The sequence below is a fragment of the Thalia democratica genome, chromosome 5 (genome assembly GCF_965202585.1).
Source record: "Thalia democratica chromosome 5, ktThaDemo2.hap1.1, whole genome shotgun sequence".
In the NCBI taxonomy this organism is placed as follows: domain Eukaryota; kingdom Metazoa; phylum Chordata; class Thaliacea; order Salpida; family Salpidae; genus Thalia; species Thalia democratica.
In genome coordinates, this window is record NC_139169.1 from 39,292,814 (window position 1) to 39,311,198 (window position 18,385).

General features: G+C 28.2%; 1 protein-coding gene across 2 annotated transcripts in view; it reads left to right on the forward strand.

The window, feature by feature from the left end:
* Positions 1-18,385, forward strand: part of LOC145837104 (E3 ubiquitin-protein ligase UBR4-like) — a 52,701-nt gene that overhangs the window by 6,754 nt on the left and 27,562 nt on the right. For both annotated transcript variants that reach the window (XM_082944873.1, XM_082944874.1), the window contains exons 11-38: positions 7-73; positions 400-531; positions 632-737; positions 902-995; positions 4,911-5,079; positions 5,215-5,372; positions 5,709-5,807; positions 6,028-6,156; positions 6,449-6,589; positions 6,796-6,936; positions 7,077-7,160; positions 7,472-7,577; positions 7,943-8,027; positions 9,705-9,900; positions 10,964-11,109; positions 13,464-13,659; positions 13,790-13,888; positions 14,366-14,584; positions 14,785-14,888; positions 14,958-14,995; positions 15,146-15,256; positions 15,568-15,757; positions 16,031-16,241; positions 16,456-16,567; positions 16,825-16,978; positions 17,242-17,389; positions 17,658-17,800; positions 18,136-18,302. In XM_082944873.1, coding sequence (XP_082800999.1) covers positions 7-73; positions 400-531; positions 632-737; positions 902-995; positions 4,911-5,079; positions 5,215-5,372; positions 5,709-5,807; positions 6,028-6,156; positions 6,449-6,589; positions 6,796-6,936; positions 7,077-7,160; positions 7,472-7,577; positions 7,943-8,027; positions 9,705-9,900; positions 10,964-11,109; positions 13,464-13,659; positions 13,790-13,888; positions 14,366-14,584; positions 14,785-14,888; positions 14,958-14,995; positions 15,146-15,256; positions 15,568-15,757; positions 16,031-16,241; positions 16,456-16,567; positions 16,825-16,978; positions 17,242-17,389; positions 17,658-17,800; positions 18,136-18,302 — 3,745 coding nt within the window. The remainder of the gene's footprint in view (positions 1-6; positions 74-399; positions 532-631; positions 738-901; positions 996-4,910; positions 5,080-5,214; positions 5,373-5,708; positions 5,808-6,027; positions 6,157-6,448; positions 6,590-6,795; positions 6,937-7,076; positions 7,161-7,471; positions 7,578-7,942; positions 8,028-9,704; positions 9,901-10,963; positions 11,110-13,463; positions 13,660-13,789; positions 13,889-14,365; positions 14,585-14,784; positions 14,889-14,957; positions 14,996-15,145; positions 15,257-15,567; positions 15,758-16,030; positions 16,242-16,455; positions 16,568-16,824; positions 16,979-17,241; positions 17,390-17,657; positions 17,801-18,135; positions 18,303-18,385) is intronic.

The following is an 18,385-nucleotide window of genomic DNA, read 5'->3' on the forward strand; positions in this document are numbered from 1 at the left end:
ATGCAGACTGATTTGATTGGTTACACCGTTGACGATGTGTGTGAGAAATTTGATCAGCTCTTCAAACTACAAGGTAAGTGAAGTCAATGTTTGTTGTTTTTGAATAGTTTTAAACGTAAAAGAAAGCAAAGGTGTTTTTAAAATAACATACTGAATTTAAAATTATAAAGTTGCTCAGTTGACTACTTAAACAAACATATGGTACATACATAAGTGATTATAATTTAAGTTGTTATCACTAAGTTATTGTTAAATTATAATGAGAATTTTATTATAATTAAAGCGAATAGAAAAATAGAGTATGCACTAGAATAAACTATATTTTTATTCAAAAAATGTCTGCAAAATAAGTTGAACGTATTTGTTGTAGCACTGTAATACAATTTGTGTATTTAACAGCTGAAAGTTTGGCATCTAAGTCAGTTTCTAGCACGTCGACCAGAACACCTTCACCCGATTCGCCCCAAATACCCGGTAAGTCTATCAGCATAAAGTCATTCACCCCGAAACCTTCCAAAAGCGACGACGATGGTTAGTGTTGTTTTATTTCGAGTTTTTTAGAATCATAAGTATCAAAGTTTACTTCACACTTGAGTTAGTTGTAGACGTAACTGACAATGACTCATTTTAGTTCCAGAAGTTAGCGAAAGTGACAGCACTGTGTTTGGCGCAAATATTAAAAGTATTTTGGTCACCAGTTCCGAAGAAAGTTTAAAACCAAAGACAAAGAGTAAAAGGTATTTTTAAAATAAAATAAATTACATATGGAATAAGACTTATTGTTCAAGTTACTACTCGCTTTAATTTGTTAACTTATGGAAAAATCAATAATAACTATTATGTTTTGACAACATAAGTTATAGTTTCAAAAGCTAGTTAATATAATAATTATTTCCACCAGCAAGAAAAATCCTAAGAAGAATACAAGCGGAAAATCCGCGAAGGAAAAATCGCAAAAGATCAGAGAAGTTTTTGTCCCATCGACAGCTAAAGAGGTAATTAATTTTTAAAATAAAAAAGATCAGTAAGCCTAATTTACTCAGTTTGGGGATTAGACACTGATACCTTTCATTGATAAAAAGTATAAATTCCATAAACAAAAGCAACAATTATTAGAATAAAATTATTTTAAACACTTTTGAGTTCCACAAAGAATTTTTTACATAGTATACTTGAATAAATTGTAGATAATGACTGAATTGAAGTGACTTATTTAAAAACCATAAATCCGTACCCTTATTTTTTATATAAACTTTCACTGCAACCAACCCATGTAAAGAGTATAGAGCTACCTCTGCTTAAACCAGGGGTCGGCAAACTGCGGCCCGCGGGCCAAATGCGGCCTTCGAAGGGTAAATCTGCGGCCCGCGAGCACGTTTATTTTTTTTATGGAATGCGGCCCGTGGAAGAAAATTTTGTGGCCCGCGAGCATGTAAATGTGGCCCGCTGAGCCAAAAATAAATATTTTAAATTAACTTATTTTGGTTTTTTGATTAATTTTATTAATTTCGTTATAAGTCCCTGTTTAACATTTTAAAACAATTAAAACACTTTACAGTGTCAGCTTAAAAATGTTAAAAAGACAGATTAGCATTCGACCAGTTTTTTTCTCAGTTGCATCATAACTTTCTTCTTACAACAGCAAGTTTAGGTATTTTTTACATGCTCTTTAAAACTTAGTTTCTTTTATAGATGTTTTATTACTTTATTTTTATTATATTTGAATGTGCACAAAAACATTTAAAATAACATATTAGTAAGAAAAAAGGTTTATTTTATTTTGATTTTCATACAATTTTATTTTTTTATAAGTTTTTATAGTTAAGTTTTAAATTAATTCCTATGAACACAAATATATAAAGATGCTCATATTTTAATCGGCATACTGACAATTCCCACTCGTGATCATTTCCCACTCAAAAATATTTTTAACTTTCTTTATTTATTCCTTTATTTTCTAAAATTTTTGTTTCATTTTGATTTCTTATTAATTTATGTTTTACTATCACTGTTACCCCTAACCCTAGGTAGGTAAGCAGTTTGATCGGGTGGGAAATGATCGCGGGTTGGAAATGAGCGGTTTCCACTTTAAACCACGTTTTAATTAATACTTAAATTAGATTAAGTTTATCTATTCATAATTTTTTGTTTATACATGTAGTATTTAAGTGTGTAAAGACATTTAAAATAATACATGATATAAATTTAAAAAAAATTGATAGGTATACATTTTCATTTTTCACACAATGTTTTTTTGGACAAACTAAGTTAATTTTTATGCACTAATATACACAGTTACTGTTTTTTTTAACTATTTATTTAACACAAACTAAAATTATTGATGGTAAATTTATAAGGGATGTATATTGTTAATCAAAATAGTTCAAATTCAAGCAAATACTAATTAAATATTGCCACACGCTTAAACTATGACTATCTGTAGATTTTAAATCACAAGTCAATTTAGTTATTTTTTCAGTTTTTTGTTTGAATAAATATTTGTATACTAAAAAAATTAGGCTTGTTTTTGGTCATTTAGGCTGGCTTTTATGCTTTATGAGTTGTAATTAAAATTTATGATGTATGTTTTGTTCAATATACAATGTTGGTTTGAATAATAATACTTGTTAAACTTTAAGTCTTGCACTTAATAAAATTTGAAATATTAACTATATTAATTGTTAACATATAGGTGTGAACAATTAGTGTTGCTAAAATACTTGAATCCCGAAAAGCTTGGAATTTGAAAATTTATGCTTGAAAATTCTGGATAACCTTGAATTTGGGAATTTTTGAAAAAAAAACTGGAACTTTAAACAATTTTTACGTGTAAAGTAATGAAATTTCGATTTGAAATAAAAAATTTACTATATAGATACTTTTATTAAACACGTTAAAAGTAGCTTAACAGTATCTATTTAGTATTTCTATATCATTAAAGACAGTGTTTTTATTACATGTAATTTAGTTTTATACAAAAAAAGAATCAGAAAATTATACTTTCAAAAACTTTATGTAAATGCATTGCATCTTTGCTTTGAAAACGCCTTTACCTATTGTTGAGCATTGAAACTAAACCTAGAAACTTTTCTGAAAAATCAAAGTCAGTAAAAATACTTCTAATAAAAACTCTTAGATGAGCAATATTTGTTGTGCCAGATCTCTCATCTAAACAAATTGATTAAAGTTCTAATTTAATTTATACTGCTTAATAACATTAAGAGATTTACTAAACACGACTTCTTGTTGTCATTGAAGAAGCAAAAAAAAATATTTTACTACCACCAACATAAATTCTAAGAAAGTTCTTAATTCTAAACGGCGTCTTCTTTTTATTAATTATTTTTGCTACTTTATAAATTGCCTTAACATTTTTTTCTGATCAGTCTGTAGTTATTGAATATAATCATTTGCTTTGTTGAAACTGACTATAGCTAATTTTTATTTTGTTTCTCTCAATAACTTCTAACTAACGTTTTTTAATTTTTATAGCTCGCTTTATATTTCACCTTTACTCTTTAAATACAACATCTTTATTGCAGATAAAGAATTCCTATAATGTTCAATAAAAAGTTAAGTTTTTCTACTTTATTAATGGCTTAATAAAGTAGTAAATGTTGTTTAAAATGTTTAAGAAACGTAGTTGTCCATTCAAACTGACTTAAGATATTATTTTTGCTATAGTTTGAATTCACTGTTAATAAACTTCGTTTTTTCTTTATTTTGTGACTCTATTTTTAAAAGGGTTGCCAAACATACAGTCTAGTTTGAAAATTTGACAAATTCAAACTAGGTTAAACCTGTTTAAGACATTTAAAAGAAACTCAGGTAAATTTTTATATCAAACACTTTAAATGAATCTTCGAATTCAGAGAACAGTTTTTATGACTGTAGTGTAGTTTACTAAATATAATTTTTTCTAATCTACTTATACATTGTGTACTTTTTAGACTCAAGATATTTTAGTTAGGTATCTGAGCTTGATTAATTGCAAGTTTTTGCATTTTTTTAAAGTGGAAACTATGTTAAAAGCTAATTAAAAACTAATACGGTACTTTATTAGAGTATTCGAGCATTAATTATGTTAAAAGAATACAGTTAATTAAGACTAAAGTATATTTGTCAATGTAAACTTTACTCCAATAAATATTTAAAATTAAAATATGCATTCTATGTGTAGCTAAATATCATTAAAATTAATAACGTGAACAAAAGTAAAACTTTCATTTATGTGACTAAAAGTAAAATCAGAAGATTCTTCAAATGTAACTAAAACTAAAACTGCGGCCCCCGTATTTGGAAACTTGAAATTTGGCCCGGGAGCACCAACTGCCTGCCGACCCCTGGCTTAAACTTAAACATACGGTAAATGGTTACATGAAAACTCAAATTCCAACAACTCACTTGTTTAAAAAAGGTTTAAGGGCCCACATCTCAAAAAGTGAAGTATTTTTGAAAAAAAATCTGACGTAGGTCTAAATAATAAGATAATGATGGTAAAAAGAAACTGATAAAAAATAAAAAAATAGAAACAAAAACTTAAAATTACTATGTTTTTTTTTAAATACTTTATCTATATCTCAAAAAATAAATGAGTTTTTTTTTAATTTCATATTGGTTATAAGATTCTGATGGTAAAATATATTTAAAAGCATATATATATTAAAAGGGAAAATTACCTATAAATAAAGTTTGAAATATCAGAATTTGATTAGTCGTCCACTTAAGGCAAATGTATATTTGGGAAGTAGTATTTTTTAAATATTGCAGTAGTACGGTTTTAAGCAAACCTTAAAAAAAATTAAAACATATTTGTGTTTTTTGTAATGTTAACAAAAATGTTAAGTTGGAAAAATGTACTTAAAACTTAAATAATCATTTATTTTTTCATGTCAACATCTATCAAACAGATATCTTCTTCCGTAGATGTGAGCATCAAATTTTTGCTGAAACTTTTAGACTCACAGGACTCAGATGTTGTAACTTACTCAAGTTCCGGTTTCTCTGAACAAGTTGCTCTGAAGCTTCTTCTGATCATTTCAAATATCGACGAATTCAACATCCCGCTACCATCTAAAGGTTTTTGAAATTTAGATTAAAACATCATGCTGGTAATTGATCTTAACGTAAAGTTGGTAAATCTTCAAACAAAAGCATTCATTAAATGAGTAATGTGTTTTGAAGTTACCTTTTACAACTCATTAAACTTTCCAGTTCACTCGCTGCTGGAGCTTTTTTCAGTTCTTATCACGAGCAAGAATTTCGATGAAGTGAAGAAAAAGAAGCTGATAAAATGTCTGCTTGATAAGTTATCAGAAGCAGGCTCCGCTGTTGTATTCACAAAACCGCTGCAATTCGTTGTTTACTCTCAGGTACAAACATTTAAGCTGTAAACTTGATTTTTTTTAGCTTTTCTCTGCTTAATTACAAAGTTTTATATTAGAATCATGTTAACTCAAACGCAAACATGGCTTTGAAGTCTTATGATAGCTATAAGTCTTGATACTACATGGTTTGATATTATAGCTTATTTATTAAGTATATCAGAAGTTAAGCTTAAAAGCTATTTTTTTAATTTAAAAAGTTTCGTACTGAAAGTTAAGAGTTGAGGCTTGTAAACTTAGTTTTTTGCATTAATAATTAAATTAAAAATGTTTGTAAAACTTAATTTATTTTTAACATGAAGTAAGAATGATCATTTGTAACAGCTGCTTATCCAACGGCAACAACTCACTAAAAAGAAGTGTTTGGATGAAGATAGCTCATTTGTAACCAAGTTCTTTGAAGCTTTGCTCAGACGGCTTTCGGTGAGTTGTATTTAACAATTACCTAAAAACAATTTTTCATGATAATAAGTCTTATTAATCTTTGTTAAGGGATGTTAGCAACACTTAAATACAATATTAGTTGTATAGAAATTGATGAGGTAAAACTTTTTTTCATTTATTTCAAGATATTTTTATAATTATCAAGTCTACCTTATATAAATATTGAAATATTTATTATTCATACTGAAAATATTTTCAGGTGAAAAGTGCATCCAGTTTGAAGTTGAAGGGAAACCAGAACGGTGATATTGGAGTTGAAGTGCTGCAAATCGCCTGCTTTTTGTTTCAAACTTTCATCCCAACCAATAAAACCAAGTTCGTCGTAAAGGTAAGTTGTGGTGCAATTTTTTACCGAATATGAAAAAAAATTTGAACGAAAAAATGCCAATGTATTTTTTTATATCCTCTTTTTTTTGCGTTATTTTTCTCAAAATGTTTGAAGTTTTTGTTTAGTTAAAGTAGTTTTCTACGGACGCAATAGTAATGAAATCATAGCTGTACAAAAAAAAAGATATTTGGTATTATACTAAAAAGAATATTTTAGCTTGTTTTCGTTTATAAACAAGTAGTAAAATGCATCAAAAAACATGCTTTAAAGTTACCCCGACTTGTTTCACCAGACGTACGAGCTCATAGTGGAATGGGCAAACAACTTATCAACGTGCGGTGAGAAAAGTTTGGTTCTACCTTCCAGAATGTGCTTGCTCTTCGACTACATGCTGGTGAATTTCAACAAAACCGACGCCACCATGGCCAATTACGTGTGTTTTCCTTGCTTATTTTTACATGATAGAGATTCATAATATATGTATTAATATACTTACAAACTTAATAGTCTACTGTTAAATATAACTTAAAGATTAGATTTAGTTATAAAAATTAAAAGGCTTATTTTTTGTTCTTAGACCTGTTTCATTAACTAATACTTTTTCGTACGCTTTTTGTTATTTATTTAAAAAACAAACAGGTGAACGAGAACTTGCTGAAAATAGAAAAGTTCGAAGGTTGCGACAAGCAGCAGGCCGGCTGCCTGCTCGGAACTTTTAAAAAGTACGACAAGTTCAGCAAGCATGAGAGTTTTCAACTCAAACTGTCCAGTGATGAACTGGTCAGTTGTATAACCTTGAATTATTGGGCATAAAAATAAATTTTAAAAGTAGCCAACAAAAGTTTTACTAAAATCTTGAATATTATCATTATTTTGTTTCTTCAAAAGAATTGAATACAAATAAGTGCCTTTAATTTCAGTTGTTCAAAAACACGGAGTTCTATGATTTAAGATCAAACAACCAAGATCCGTTTTCAAACAACATTTGTTCTATCGACCAACAAGTATTTATTAGTTTATTATAATTTAAAATTGATATGTTTTGTATTAAACACTACAATTAGTATATAAATGATTTATTGAAATAAGTTATACTTTCTGATATAAATAGAAATAAGTAATCATTTTCAAGTCCTTATAAAATTAAGTATATGTTAGTTGACATTGTTAATTTTGTCGTTTATATTAGTTGTTTATATATAATCAATCAATATTTTCAACAAACATATATAATTAATAATAAAATTCTCTGAATTTTTTTTTAATGCTGAAGTTTTAAGTATTGAGCATATATATTCATGATAAAATTTTTCAGGCATCAGCCTTGTTGTGCTCGGATGAAAAATATAGAGAAAACTATCATAAGATTTTGTCAATTTTAAATGCTTGTCTCGACACCTCTGTGAAAACTTCTCAGAATGGTAGTTGATAATTGTATTTGCATTGCTAAATTTACTAATTTAATATTATATACACTAATTGAGCTTAGAATTTTTTATATACTAGTGTTAATTAATTTCTTTGTTATCAATAAAAACGCTTACGTACCTCATTTTATAGACTATTTTTAAATACAGTTTGAAAAAAAACAACAGTTAAAAAGTCATTCAACTGACCTGATTTAAAATTTTTAAAACTGCAACAGTGTAATTTTAAACTGAAAAAAAGTAAGCAACAATAAAATCTAGTTAATGTATATAATTTCAAATAGTTACACTTATAATAATTAATTTGTACACAAAAAAATAAATTGAAAATAGATAAATAAACAAACGTATGCTTACAGATAATGATAAACTAGAGTGGCAGAGATACACTTTCGGTTTGTTCTGGAGACTCTCTGTTTCTTTACCCATTCCAAATGATGAAAAGTGAGTTGTTGAAATTTTTATAAAACTTAAAGTGTGAGCTTCGCACGGTTTAGGTGTCCAATGTTTTATAAACAATCATAGTGAGAATTGAAGGTTAGTGGTAACAGCGTAAAGGCTAAAGTGTTTAAGGTTGGCCTGAAAGGGTCTATCCATACGTTGATGAAGATGTTTGTTTTGGTAATTAATAATCATTAAAAACAATTCAATATAGAATAGAATTTAATTTAGCCCAATAAACTTGAGTGTACTTAACGCTTAGTGTAAATTGGAGATAAACTAGTAGTATACATTTTAAGTTATTATTAAGTTTATTATTATTATTTAAAAGTTGATTTTGTTAATTTGGACATAAATCTACAATCTTCAAAGCATAGTTAATTTCAAAAAGTAATGGGTTTAAATTAAGTATTTTTAGGATTGTATGGAAATTTTAAGTAAAAAAATATACCTGTTTAATTCTCAATGTCTTACATGTATGTTTTCAGTGTTGCATTATTAACAAAATTTTTAATTACGTAAGTGGTATAATGAAACAAAATATTTTTGACGTTGCTAAACTTATTCTATTTTCAACAATATTAATATAACTTTTTCAAATTTGTTTCAACCATATTATATATTAATTAATTAAAAGTGAAGAAGATTGATTAGTAATGTAGCTTTCTCTGTAGATTTAAAAAATTTAAAGTTTGCTTATCAATTTAAATACCGTATAACCCTCACCTCTTACAATATCTTCTCTTATCTTAATTGGCTCAGGGTTTATAGTTGGTTTGTGGTAATCAGCGTCCATACCTTCTTCAGCATCAGTAACTAACCTCGAGCGGTTGTATACTGACACAGGTATGGATTTCTCGCTACTAGTGCTCATACTCAAGTTAGTGCTACTAATCGTGTTAGTGAGAGTATGTTACAATTAAACGTATTCTACAGAAGGTCTAATATAATCTAGCCTATAAATAAATGCTAGATATATAAGTTAAGATTAACTAGGTTAAATTCTAGGTATTAAATGAATATGAATTAACACTCAACGTTTATTGTACAATGTAAAATTCTACGATCTTGGAAAAGAAACTAAGTGACTCGCTAAATGAGAAATAAGAATATTAGCAAGAGTATGAATCAATGCCCAATAACAAAATAATGCTTAGTAAACGACTCAAAAGTACGTCTGAAACATAATCAAAATAGTGCTCGAAAAATAAACACATACGCCTACCCCTACGAGAACATAAATTAATACCAACTAATATTAATGCTAACGCAACCACGTTACGGCCATCACGACTACAACGACTCAACTACCACGCTTGATCTCTCTCGCGGTGATTTTTATACCGTTTTCGCGTTTTTTTTTGCGTTTTTTATACTCTCTTCTTAACGATGTGTGCAGCTATCGTTACAACTGGTAGAATTATAGCTATAACAAAATTTAAAAACTGAAGTTTATTTTTAGGTTTTCACCCACTATATATTTGTATGTATTTTTTATATTAATAAAATTAATTTTTAATTTTGTTACCATCACAAAAACAAAAAAATGAAAGATATTTTCTAATTTATATAATTCATAAGCTGTAATTAAATAAATATGCTATCAAGAAAAAATAAAACAGTATTATTGAGTAGTATTACTTATAGAGGCATAAAAATAAAACTCTATGACAATAACAGGCTTGAAGATGTCAAAACTGCTGAGCAAATACTAGTTGCATTGTCACATGTAACGCAATCAGGCTCGAAAGAAGCTCAGTTACTTGTTGATGCGCTGAACAAAGTATCCTTGATCACACGCAACTATTTCAGTATAATCTTTAAAGGGGACGTCTCAAAACTGGAACCAACATCGGACAAGCTCTCTCTTATACAGGTTTGTTTAAACTCCACGTTAGCTAAGTAACTTCTTAATACTCCTTATTAAATAAAAATAAAAAGTAAATTTCGCTGAAACTTAATCCACCTCAAATAAAAAAATAATTAAAATACTAACTAATCTTCATATCAAAGTATGTATATGTTTTAAACTTAAATTAATTAGTACAAAGATAAAAAAATAGCTTATACTGTAGTAGGTTTGCTTTGCTTTGTTTTCAAAACCTTTTAGTCAAGATATCAATTAAAGTTTTGCTACTATACATTTTAAATAAACAAAAAAAATCATTTTTGCTAGAAAATTCTAGTTATTTTATTTATCAGTTAAAACTTTTTTTTAGATTGTATATATACTAGTATTGTACTATTAGGGTGCTTATAAATACGGCAACCTTTGAGTTTTCAGCTAGAAAACTTTTTACACTTGGCAAATACCACAAAAAACCCTATGCAAAATTTTAGATGATTTGAAGAAACTTTCATCTCGGCGAAATTCGATTTCCTGAAAACCTCCTAATGCTAATTGTATTTAAGGGACCTCAAAATTGCGACCTTGAAGAATTTATTCTGTATTTTATTTTATATGTGGCAATTATTACAAAAACACAATGTGCACATTTTAAAACAATTTAAAGAAAGTTGTATGGTTTTTTTCTTGATTTAAAAAAAAACTAGATATTCAAGAAAACTTACAAAAAAAAGATTAATTTTAATCAAGAATTTCTTCAATAAAAAATTCTTCAAATAATCTTTAAATGTGCACAAAGTGTTTGTGTGATAATTGCCCCATGTAAAAAAAAATGTAAGATCGAATTTCTTTAGTCCCATATCGTTTGCATTGGGGTGGTTATCAAAAAAAAGTTTTAGCTGAAAACTCAAAAGTAGCTGTATTTATAAGCACCCTAATATATATTGGTACGAGAATTTAATGGGTGTCTACTATAAATATTCAAAAGGTTTAAACAGAATAAAAACAATTTTATTATTAAAATCTTATAAGTCGAACACTGGTATATTAAGCTAGTAACATATTGAAAATTTTTATTTTTAATTTTTTACAGATAATTACTGCTGACTGTCTCAGTGCAAAACTTATGTCACTTATTGATGTTGTTTCGTTAAAAGATAATGCTGAGAAGTTAACAGAATTTTCGGACTTGCTTAAATACTTTTCAAGTACTGTTCCGCATGTCAACCATATAATTAAGTGAGTATTTTGTTTTTTCCTCAAAATGCTACATTAAACACGTGCGTTATGATAAAAAAAAGTTTAAACTTATCAATTGAAATAACTTATCGACTTGAATACTTTACTAAGTTATACTGTTTTTTAAACATATGTCTGCTAATTTTAATTTTTATACATAAAACAAGTCTTTTTTTTTTTCAACAACACAAATATATTTCAACAATTTTCTTCAGTGTGATTACAATTGTAACAAGGTAAAACAAATTTTAAACTTATATAGCCTTTTTAATTATATGAGAAATTATCAATCAATTAGTAAAAAAAAAAAAAAAAAAAAAAAAACCCTAAACTATAACAAAAAATTAAAAACAACAAGGAAAACATAATTAACTGTAACATTTAAAACAAAACAAAATTAGTCTAATTTAAACAAGGATAATGAGTAATCAAACTCTCTTTGTTTGCATAATTCTGGCTTGTCTAAGTGAATATAAATAGCTTCTATTTTAATTAAATCAAAAATGTTCGTGCAACTTCTTAAAACTTTGAACTTTGTCTCACTGTAATTATTACCACATTTAGGATTTTTTACTAAGTGCTCTGAAATTGATGATCTTTTTGTTGCGTTTAAGGTTGCAATACTCATTTTCTTCGGTTGATTTTTGATATGGTCTTTCACGCACTTAGGTACGTGCTCTTTTATTCTTGTTTCTAAATGCCTAGAAAACTGGTCAATACCTTAATTTTCAATCATATTGCAGTAAAAGAAGAAAAATTGGTTTGATTAAAACCCTATTTCATAGAGCAAATAAAATATGTTCGCCAGAAGTATTTCAGAATGAACTTAAGGTTATAAAAGAATTACTAATAAAGAACGGATACCCTAATCCGTTGATTGATAAGGTATTCAAAACTGAATTGAAAAGACTAAAGTACACAAAACCTTATGGACCAGAGAAATGTCCTGTTCTATTAATTTTGCCCTATGTGGGAGAAAAATCAAAACAAGTTGAAAGAGATATCAAGAATATGACAGAAAAAGTTTACCATGCTTCTAAACCAAGAATAATTTTTATATCTGCTGCTATCCTAAATCCTAGAGGTAAAGATCTAATATCCTACAAACACAAAAGTTGCGTGGTATACACGTATAAATGCTGTTGCGCAAACAGCTATATAGGACAAACATCTAGGCATTTAGAAACAAGAATAAAAGAGCACGTACCTAAGTGCGTGAAAGACCATATCAAAAATCAACCGAAGAAAATGAGTATTGCAACCTTAAACGCAACAAAAAGATCATCAATTTCAGAGCACTTAGTAAAAAATCCTAAATGTGGTAATAATTACAGTGAGACAAAGTTCAAAGTTTTAAGAAGTTGCACGAACATTTTTGATTTAATTAAAATAGAAGCTATTTATATTCACTTAGACAAGCCAGAATTATGCAAACAAAGAGAGTTTGATTACTCATTATCCTTGTTTAAATTAGACTAATTTTGTTTTGTTTTAAATGTTACAGTTAATTATGTTTTCCTTGTTGTTTTTAATTTTTTGTTATAGTTTAGGTTTTTTTTTTTTTTTTTTTTTTTTTACTAATTGATTGATAATTTCTTATATAATTAAAAAGGCTATATAAGTTTAAAATTTGTTTTACCTTGTTACAATTGTAATCACACTGAAGAAAATTGTTGAAATATATTTGTGTTATACTGTTCTTGTTATAGAATAAAAATGAAAATTTCTAACAACTGTACTGTACTAATAATAGCTTGAAAACTGGATCACATTAAGTTGTGATTGGTTTCAATTCTTTTGACTTGTTTACTTTTACAAAGTTAAAAAAAAAATCAAAGTTTTAATTTTTTTATTACAGTTATTAGTTAAGGATTTAAAAGTTTAACAAAACAACGTTTTTTATTAATTACTTGAATATAATTGCATTTCCAATTAAATAACAATTTCACAACTAAGCTACAATTATTATATGTTGTATAAGTAATTCGAGCATTGTTTATACATTAGAATAGTATTAAGCAGCTTTTCAAGGTTTTAGTTTCAAATGATGTTTTAACATTTATGTAATATGATAGCAATGTGATGTTAGCATAAATATTAATTAAAGGCAGTGCAGATTTTCGAATAAGTTTTTATTGTAAACTGTGCCAAATAGAAAATTACCTTAAGTATACATAAGTCTGCATATATGTTGCGTGTTTGAGTATTGATAATTAGAGTTAATAGAGTTCTGCATTTGAGCGAATCAAACATATTTCAGTAAAGTCAAAGTAATAAACCTGTTAATAGCACAGTTAAAGTGAAATAAAAAGCAACGTTGTGATAATTTAAGGATATTTTTAATTAATTTTAAGGTGTCACGTGCTAAACATGGCTTTGAAGAACAGAAAAAAAGAAGTAAAAGTCGAAGCTTACGACAAATTTCTCTCCAGTTTTAATTTGCTGAGCTTGAATAAGAAGTTCGTTTCAAATGAGTTTCCTTCACCAAAGTGGATTGTAAAGGAAGTTGAAAGTATCAGAAAAACAAAAACCGATCCGAAAGCTCCACTGGTTATACATAGTTTACTTGTTACGTACATGTTTTAAATCTAGAGTCATCTTATATTTTTACTATAAATTTTATTTAAAGTTAGCTGTAATTACTTATTATTAGCAAATATTGAAAATAGCATTTTTTTAGTGTCAAGAAGTATGTGAAGTGTTGGGTAGTCATTTGAACTCATACCAGTCTGATGATAGTAGTGTGACAAGTTCTCTTCAATTGTTCGAAAATAACTGGGTTTATATTAAATTGATATTTTGTTAGATAATATGCCAATGTTGTTTGTGAAGTTTTGAAAGTAAAAATGTTTGGTTGTGTGTAGGTAAAAGCAATATTTGATAACTTATTTACTTACTGTTGATGTACTTAAATTTGTTTTGTAAACATTGATTTTAGTTTGTGGTCACAAAAAAACATTTGAGTGTAAGCAATAATCTTATACTAGATGTACTTACAAAATTATTAGTTTTTGTTTTTATTTAATAAGTTTTACCTAACTCACTATATGCTAAGTGAGACAATTAACATTTTAGATAAAGTTTAATTAATATTTTTTTTTATTAAAATCAAGTTTAAATTTTCGGACATGATTGGTTTTACTACTAAGAAACAACTTTAAAAGAATTCTGAACTTAATGTACTTAGTTTCATTTTAATTAAAAAAGTTGAAAATAACTCATACAAGATTTGTTACCAAATACAATAAAATTTTAGCTTGCTTTGTGTGATCTAGTTTATTTGCAACATGTCGGTGATGATTCGAAAAATGACGGAAGTGTTATTTCTGACGTCATAATACCACTGATTGCGAATATAAGGTTGGACCCGAATAATCAGAAGGTTTTGAGGAGAACTAGGGAAAAAATGGTGGCCAATCGATCAATCGCTGAAAAGTATTTGTATTTTGAAAAGACTTGCACATTTACTGTCGAAGTGAGCTTTTTTTTATTACATTTTGTCCTGTGTCTTAAAATAACTTTAACCTTTATTTATACTTATATCTTGAGTTTTTATTTAATTATGAAGTTTTATAGTTGTAAAATTCTTGTTTATGTTATATTTTTTGTGTAGTTGCCTTGAAAATGGATGTATAAAATAGATAAAAAGTATAAATGTTTAAATTTTTGTTTCAGGTTGTTTACAATTTACTTTTGTGCGTGAATGACTATTCAGCCGAGGTGGCTTCAAAATTACTCACTTTTATGTCCAAAGAGTACGAAAAAGATCACTTAAAAAAGTTGGTTCGCTTAGTTTGGCGTTTTTTTATAATTTAATTGAAATACAACACTGATGAATGTTTTTTCAGGGCGTTTAACGAATTTTTCATTGGGTCAACCGAGAAAAGTTAGTAATTCTGTTAAACCATTTTTCGAGTTCATTAAACTAAAAAAAAATGTTTTATTAATAATATTAAAAATTGTTTGTTATTGTAAAAAAAAGTTTTTTTTCACCAAAAACAATAAATACTTTTTTTAGCTTTTAATCATTTTTTAGCCTCATCAAATGGTGATTTAATTAAACTTCTGATGACGGTTGAACAAGTTGAAAATGTCGAATATTCAAACTGCATGTTGGCTTTATTTGGACAAATATTTTCCTACGCAAGTTAGTTTGATTTATAATTTTTTTAAAAACTAAATGTCAAATATTTCATGCAACTGTTTAAAAGTAAAGCGTGGCTTAATTATCTATGATGTTAGGTCACGTATTTATCTTTGAAATTTTCCAAAAAAAGACTTATTAACGGTTTTAGTTTAAATTCTGTGAGCTATCTTATTTCATAGAGTTGTCTTAAAGGATTTCATCAATAACATAGAAGAAAAGTTAGTTTTATAGCAGCAATGTTGGCGTAATATGATAATAAAATGACTCAACAACAAGTACAAGGAAAATAACGATCTCTTACTGATTCATAGGTTCAACACAAAACAAGGAGCTATGCGTCGAGTTGAACAAGCTGAAAACGCGTGGAGCTTTTGAAAAGCTGATGACGCTGCAAGATTTCTTCAGAGCAAATTTGAACGAACCGCCCTCAATTGCGAACTGCCCTGAAAGTTTGTACGAATCTCTGCAGCACTTGTTCACGTACGCGGCAGATCAAAACCGGTTGGTTGTAGCGCAGTGTTTTTAAACTCTTTTGTTAGATAGTTTGATCTTGAATTTTAATGATAAGTTAATGCAACATCAATAAAAAGTGTATTAAATCACTAATAAGAATTAAATTAATTTATTTTTGAATATTTTGCTTGATGTTACCATGATAGACAGTATTTGTGTTTTACTTATTTTCTGAATATCTTTCGCTTGAACTTGCATTTACTTAATGTAGAAATTTAGTATTAAACGATTATCTTCAAAATGACTAAAAAAATAACGCAGCAAAGAGCTGGCAACGTGCATGTTGAGTTACTTCCTTGAAGGAGACTCTGTGGCGACGTTCAGCGGTAAGTTAATAAAAAAGCTAGTCAAATTCGCGAACTCACATGAAGGTTGCGGGCACAAAATGCTGCTTAAGTACGCTCTCAAGTGGATTAAAGCTGAACTTCCACAAGTTTTTGGTCAAAATTTGGACGTTATCAATCATAATCAGGTTTTAATATATATGTTGTATTTTTGCTGTAATTTATATTCCAGTCTGATGATAAATTATAATTTAATTTGCTACAAAGAAGAATGCTTTTTTAAATGTTAGTTGTTATTTTTACCTCACAGTAAAACACTTGACTAACTTTATAAAATGTTTTGTTTACCTTAATTCACTATAATTTTAAATTTAATATCAGTGTTATGATCTCAAAAAACAGATATTTTCCGGAGACAACATAACAAGCGAGGCATTGTCTGGTTGTTACGAGTTGCTATTATACATTGCTGATGTTATGAAGGTTGTTGCCGATAAAAACGTTGATATTGATGGTGAGTCGATCAAAGTATTTTGTGGTTATATAATATAGTTGTAGTTATCATATATATTTTGTTAGCAATATCCATTAATGAGTTGATGTGAACTGAAGTATTTTATAAGTATATGGCTAAAAAAGATAGATAGTATATAAAATATGCATAAATGGTTTAAATTTTCGATAGTTAATTAATAATTTTAAAAGAAAATTTGTGCAGTTTCTAAAAGCAAAATAAATCAATTAAATTAATCATTATGACGTCACATGCAGACGATGAAGATGACGAACTTGAAGCGGAGTTTAATTTTGCCGACGTCGGAAGCGCTTATGAGGCAACAGAAGGAGAAAGTGATTCTTCCGATCAACTGTGGAGCAAACTGTGCACTTACACAAAGACCCAGAAAAACTTTGAAAATCAGCACTGGTTAGAATTTATTATTTATTTACCTAACACTTTCAAGTAACAAAGATTATCTTTATAAATACCTGAAGAAAAAAAGTATTCTAAAGTCATAAAAGTTTGTTTAATTTCACATCTCTAAAGTTTTGTTATCGACCAAACAGTTTGTTAGAGTTTCCATAAATTAATTGTGAAATCTTGCGATTCGCAATCTGTAAAGTTGTTAACAAAATTATGTTTATTATTGTCACAAACCACAATGAAAACAACTCATACGTTTCGCTCAGGTACCACTGTCACACGTGCGGCATGGTGGACGGGGTCGGTGTTTGCAGCGTTTGCGCGCAGGTCTGCCACAAAGACTGCGACGTTTCGTACGCCAAGTTCGGCTCCTTCTTCTGCGACTGCGGCGCTAAAGAACCGAAAGTTTGCAAGGTGAAAATTGATGTTTGTTTAAAACTAAACTCAAAAGTAGCTCTTTGAAAGCAAACGAGTAGACTTGCTTTTATTTTTAAAAATTACATTTTATTACGAATGTAAGAATCAAGCTTAAATTTAATAGAATATCTATTGTCACTTATTAGTTTATTTACATGTGACTATTGTGCAAGTATGTAAGAGTTGCAAAGTAACAACTCTACAAAACTTTTGATTTTATTCTGTTCAATTTTTTTTGTACTAACGTATAAAATCTTTGTAACAGGCTTTAACCAAGCGAGTACCCGGAAGTGACAAGTTGGTTTCGGGCATTTCCGCATTTGCCGATCCCGTTCAAAACAGGTCAAAGGAAAAATTTAACCCGCCTGTTAAATCTAAATCTTCAAATAAGAACCTTCGCGAAAAGATGTGAGTTTTACGATACAAAGAGTTTTTTTTTACTCTTTGGTATTCGTTTTTATCTGAAATCTGAATGAGGTTTAAACTAAATGCATTTTGTAGAACAGGTTTCGATTGATAAAAAAAGCAAAAAGTTAGATGATTGAAAAGTTTAATTTACTGATCATGACTTTGTTATTTTTTATTAATGAAAATTTATAGCTTTTCTAAAACACATTTACACTAAAATTGCATGTGCTACTCAAAACTTGAAACCAAGTTTTAAACCTACTAAATAGTATGTATAGTATAATAAAACAGGTGCATTTGTTATAGGAAAGTTAATTAAATTATTTTCTTAAAAGATGCTCAAAAGCGCGGCAGAACAGCCAGGTTTTGATTGTGGGCTCCGACAAGCCTGATCTCGTTGAAATAATTGGGAGTTTTGTCAATGGAGCAAGTGAAATTTTGCTGGCGACTATGAAAACAATGCTGCAGTTTATTGGAAGCACATCGTACAAAAAGCAACTAAGTTTGTTTTTGATTGTTTATTTTAACGTTGTTATTGACATCTAACACATTAAAAAATGAATTAGAAGCACATTATGTTTCTTG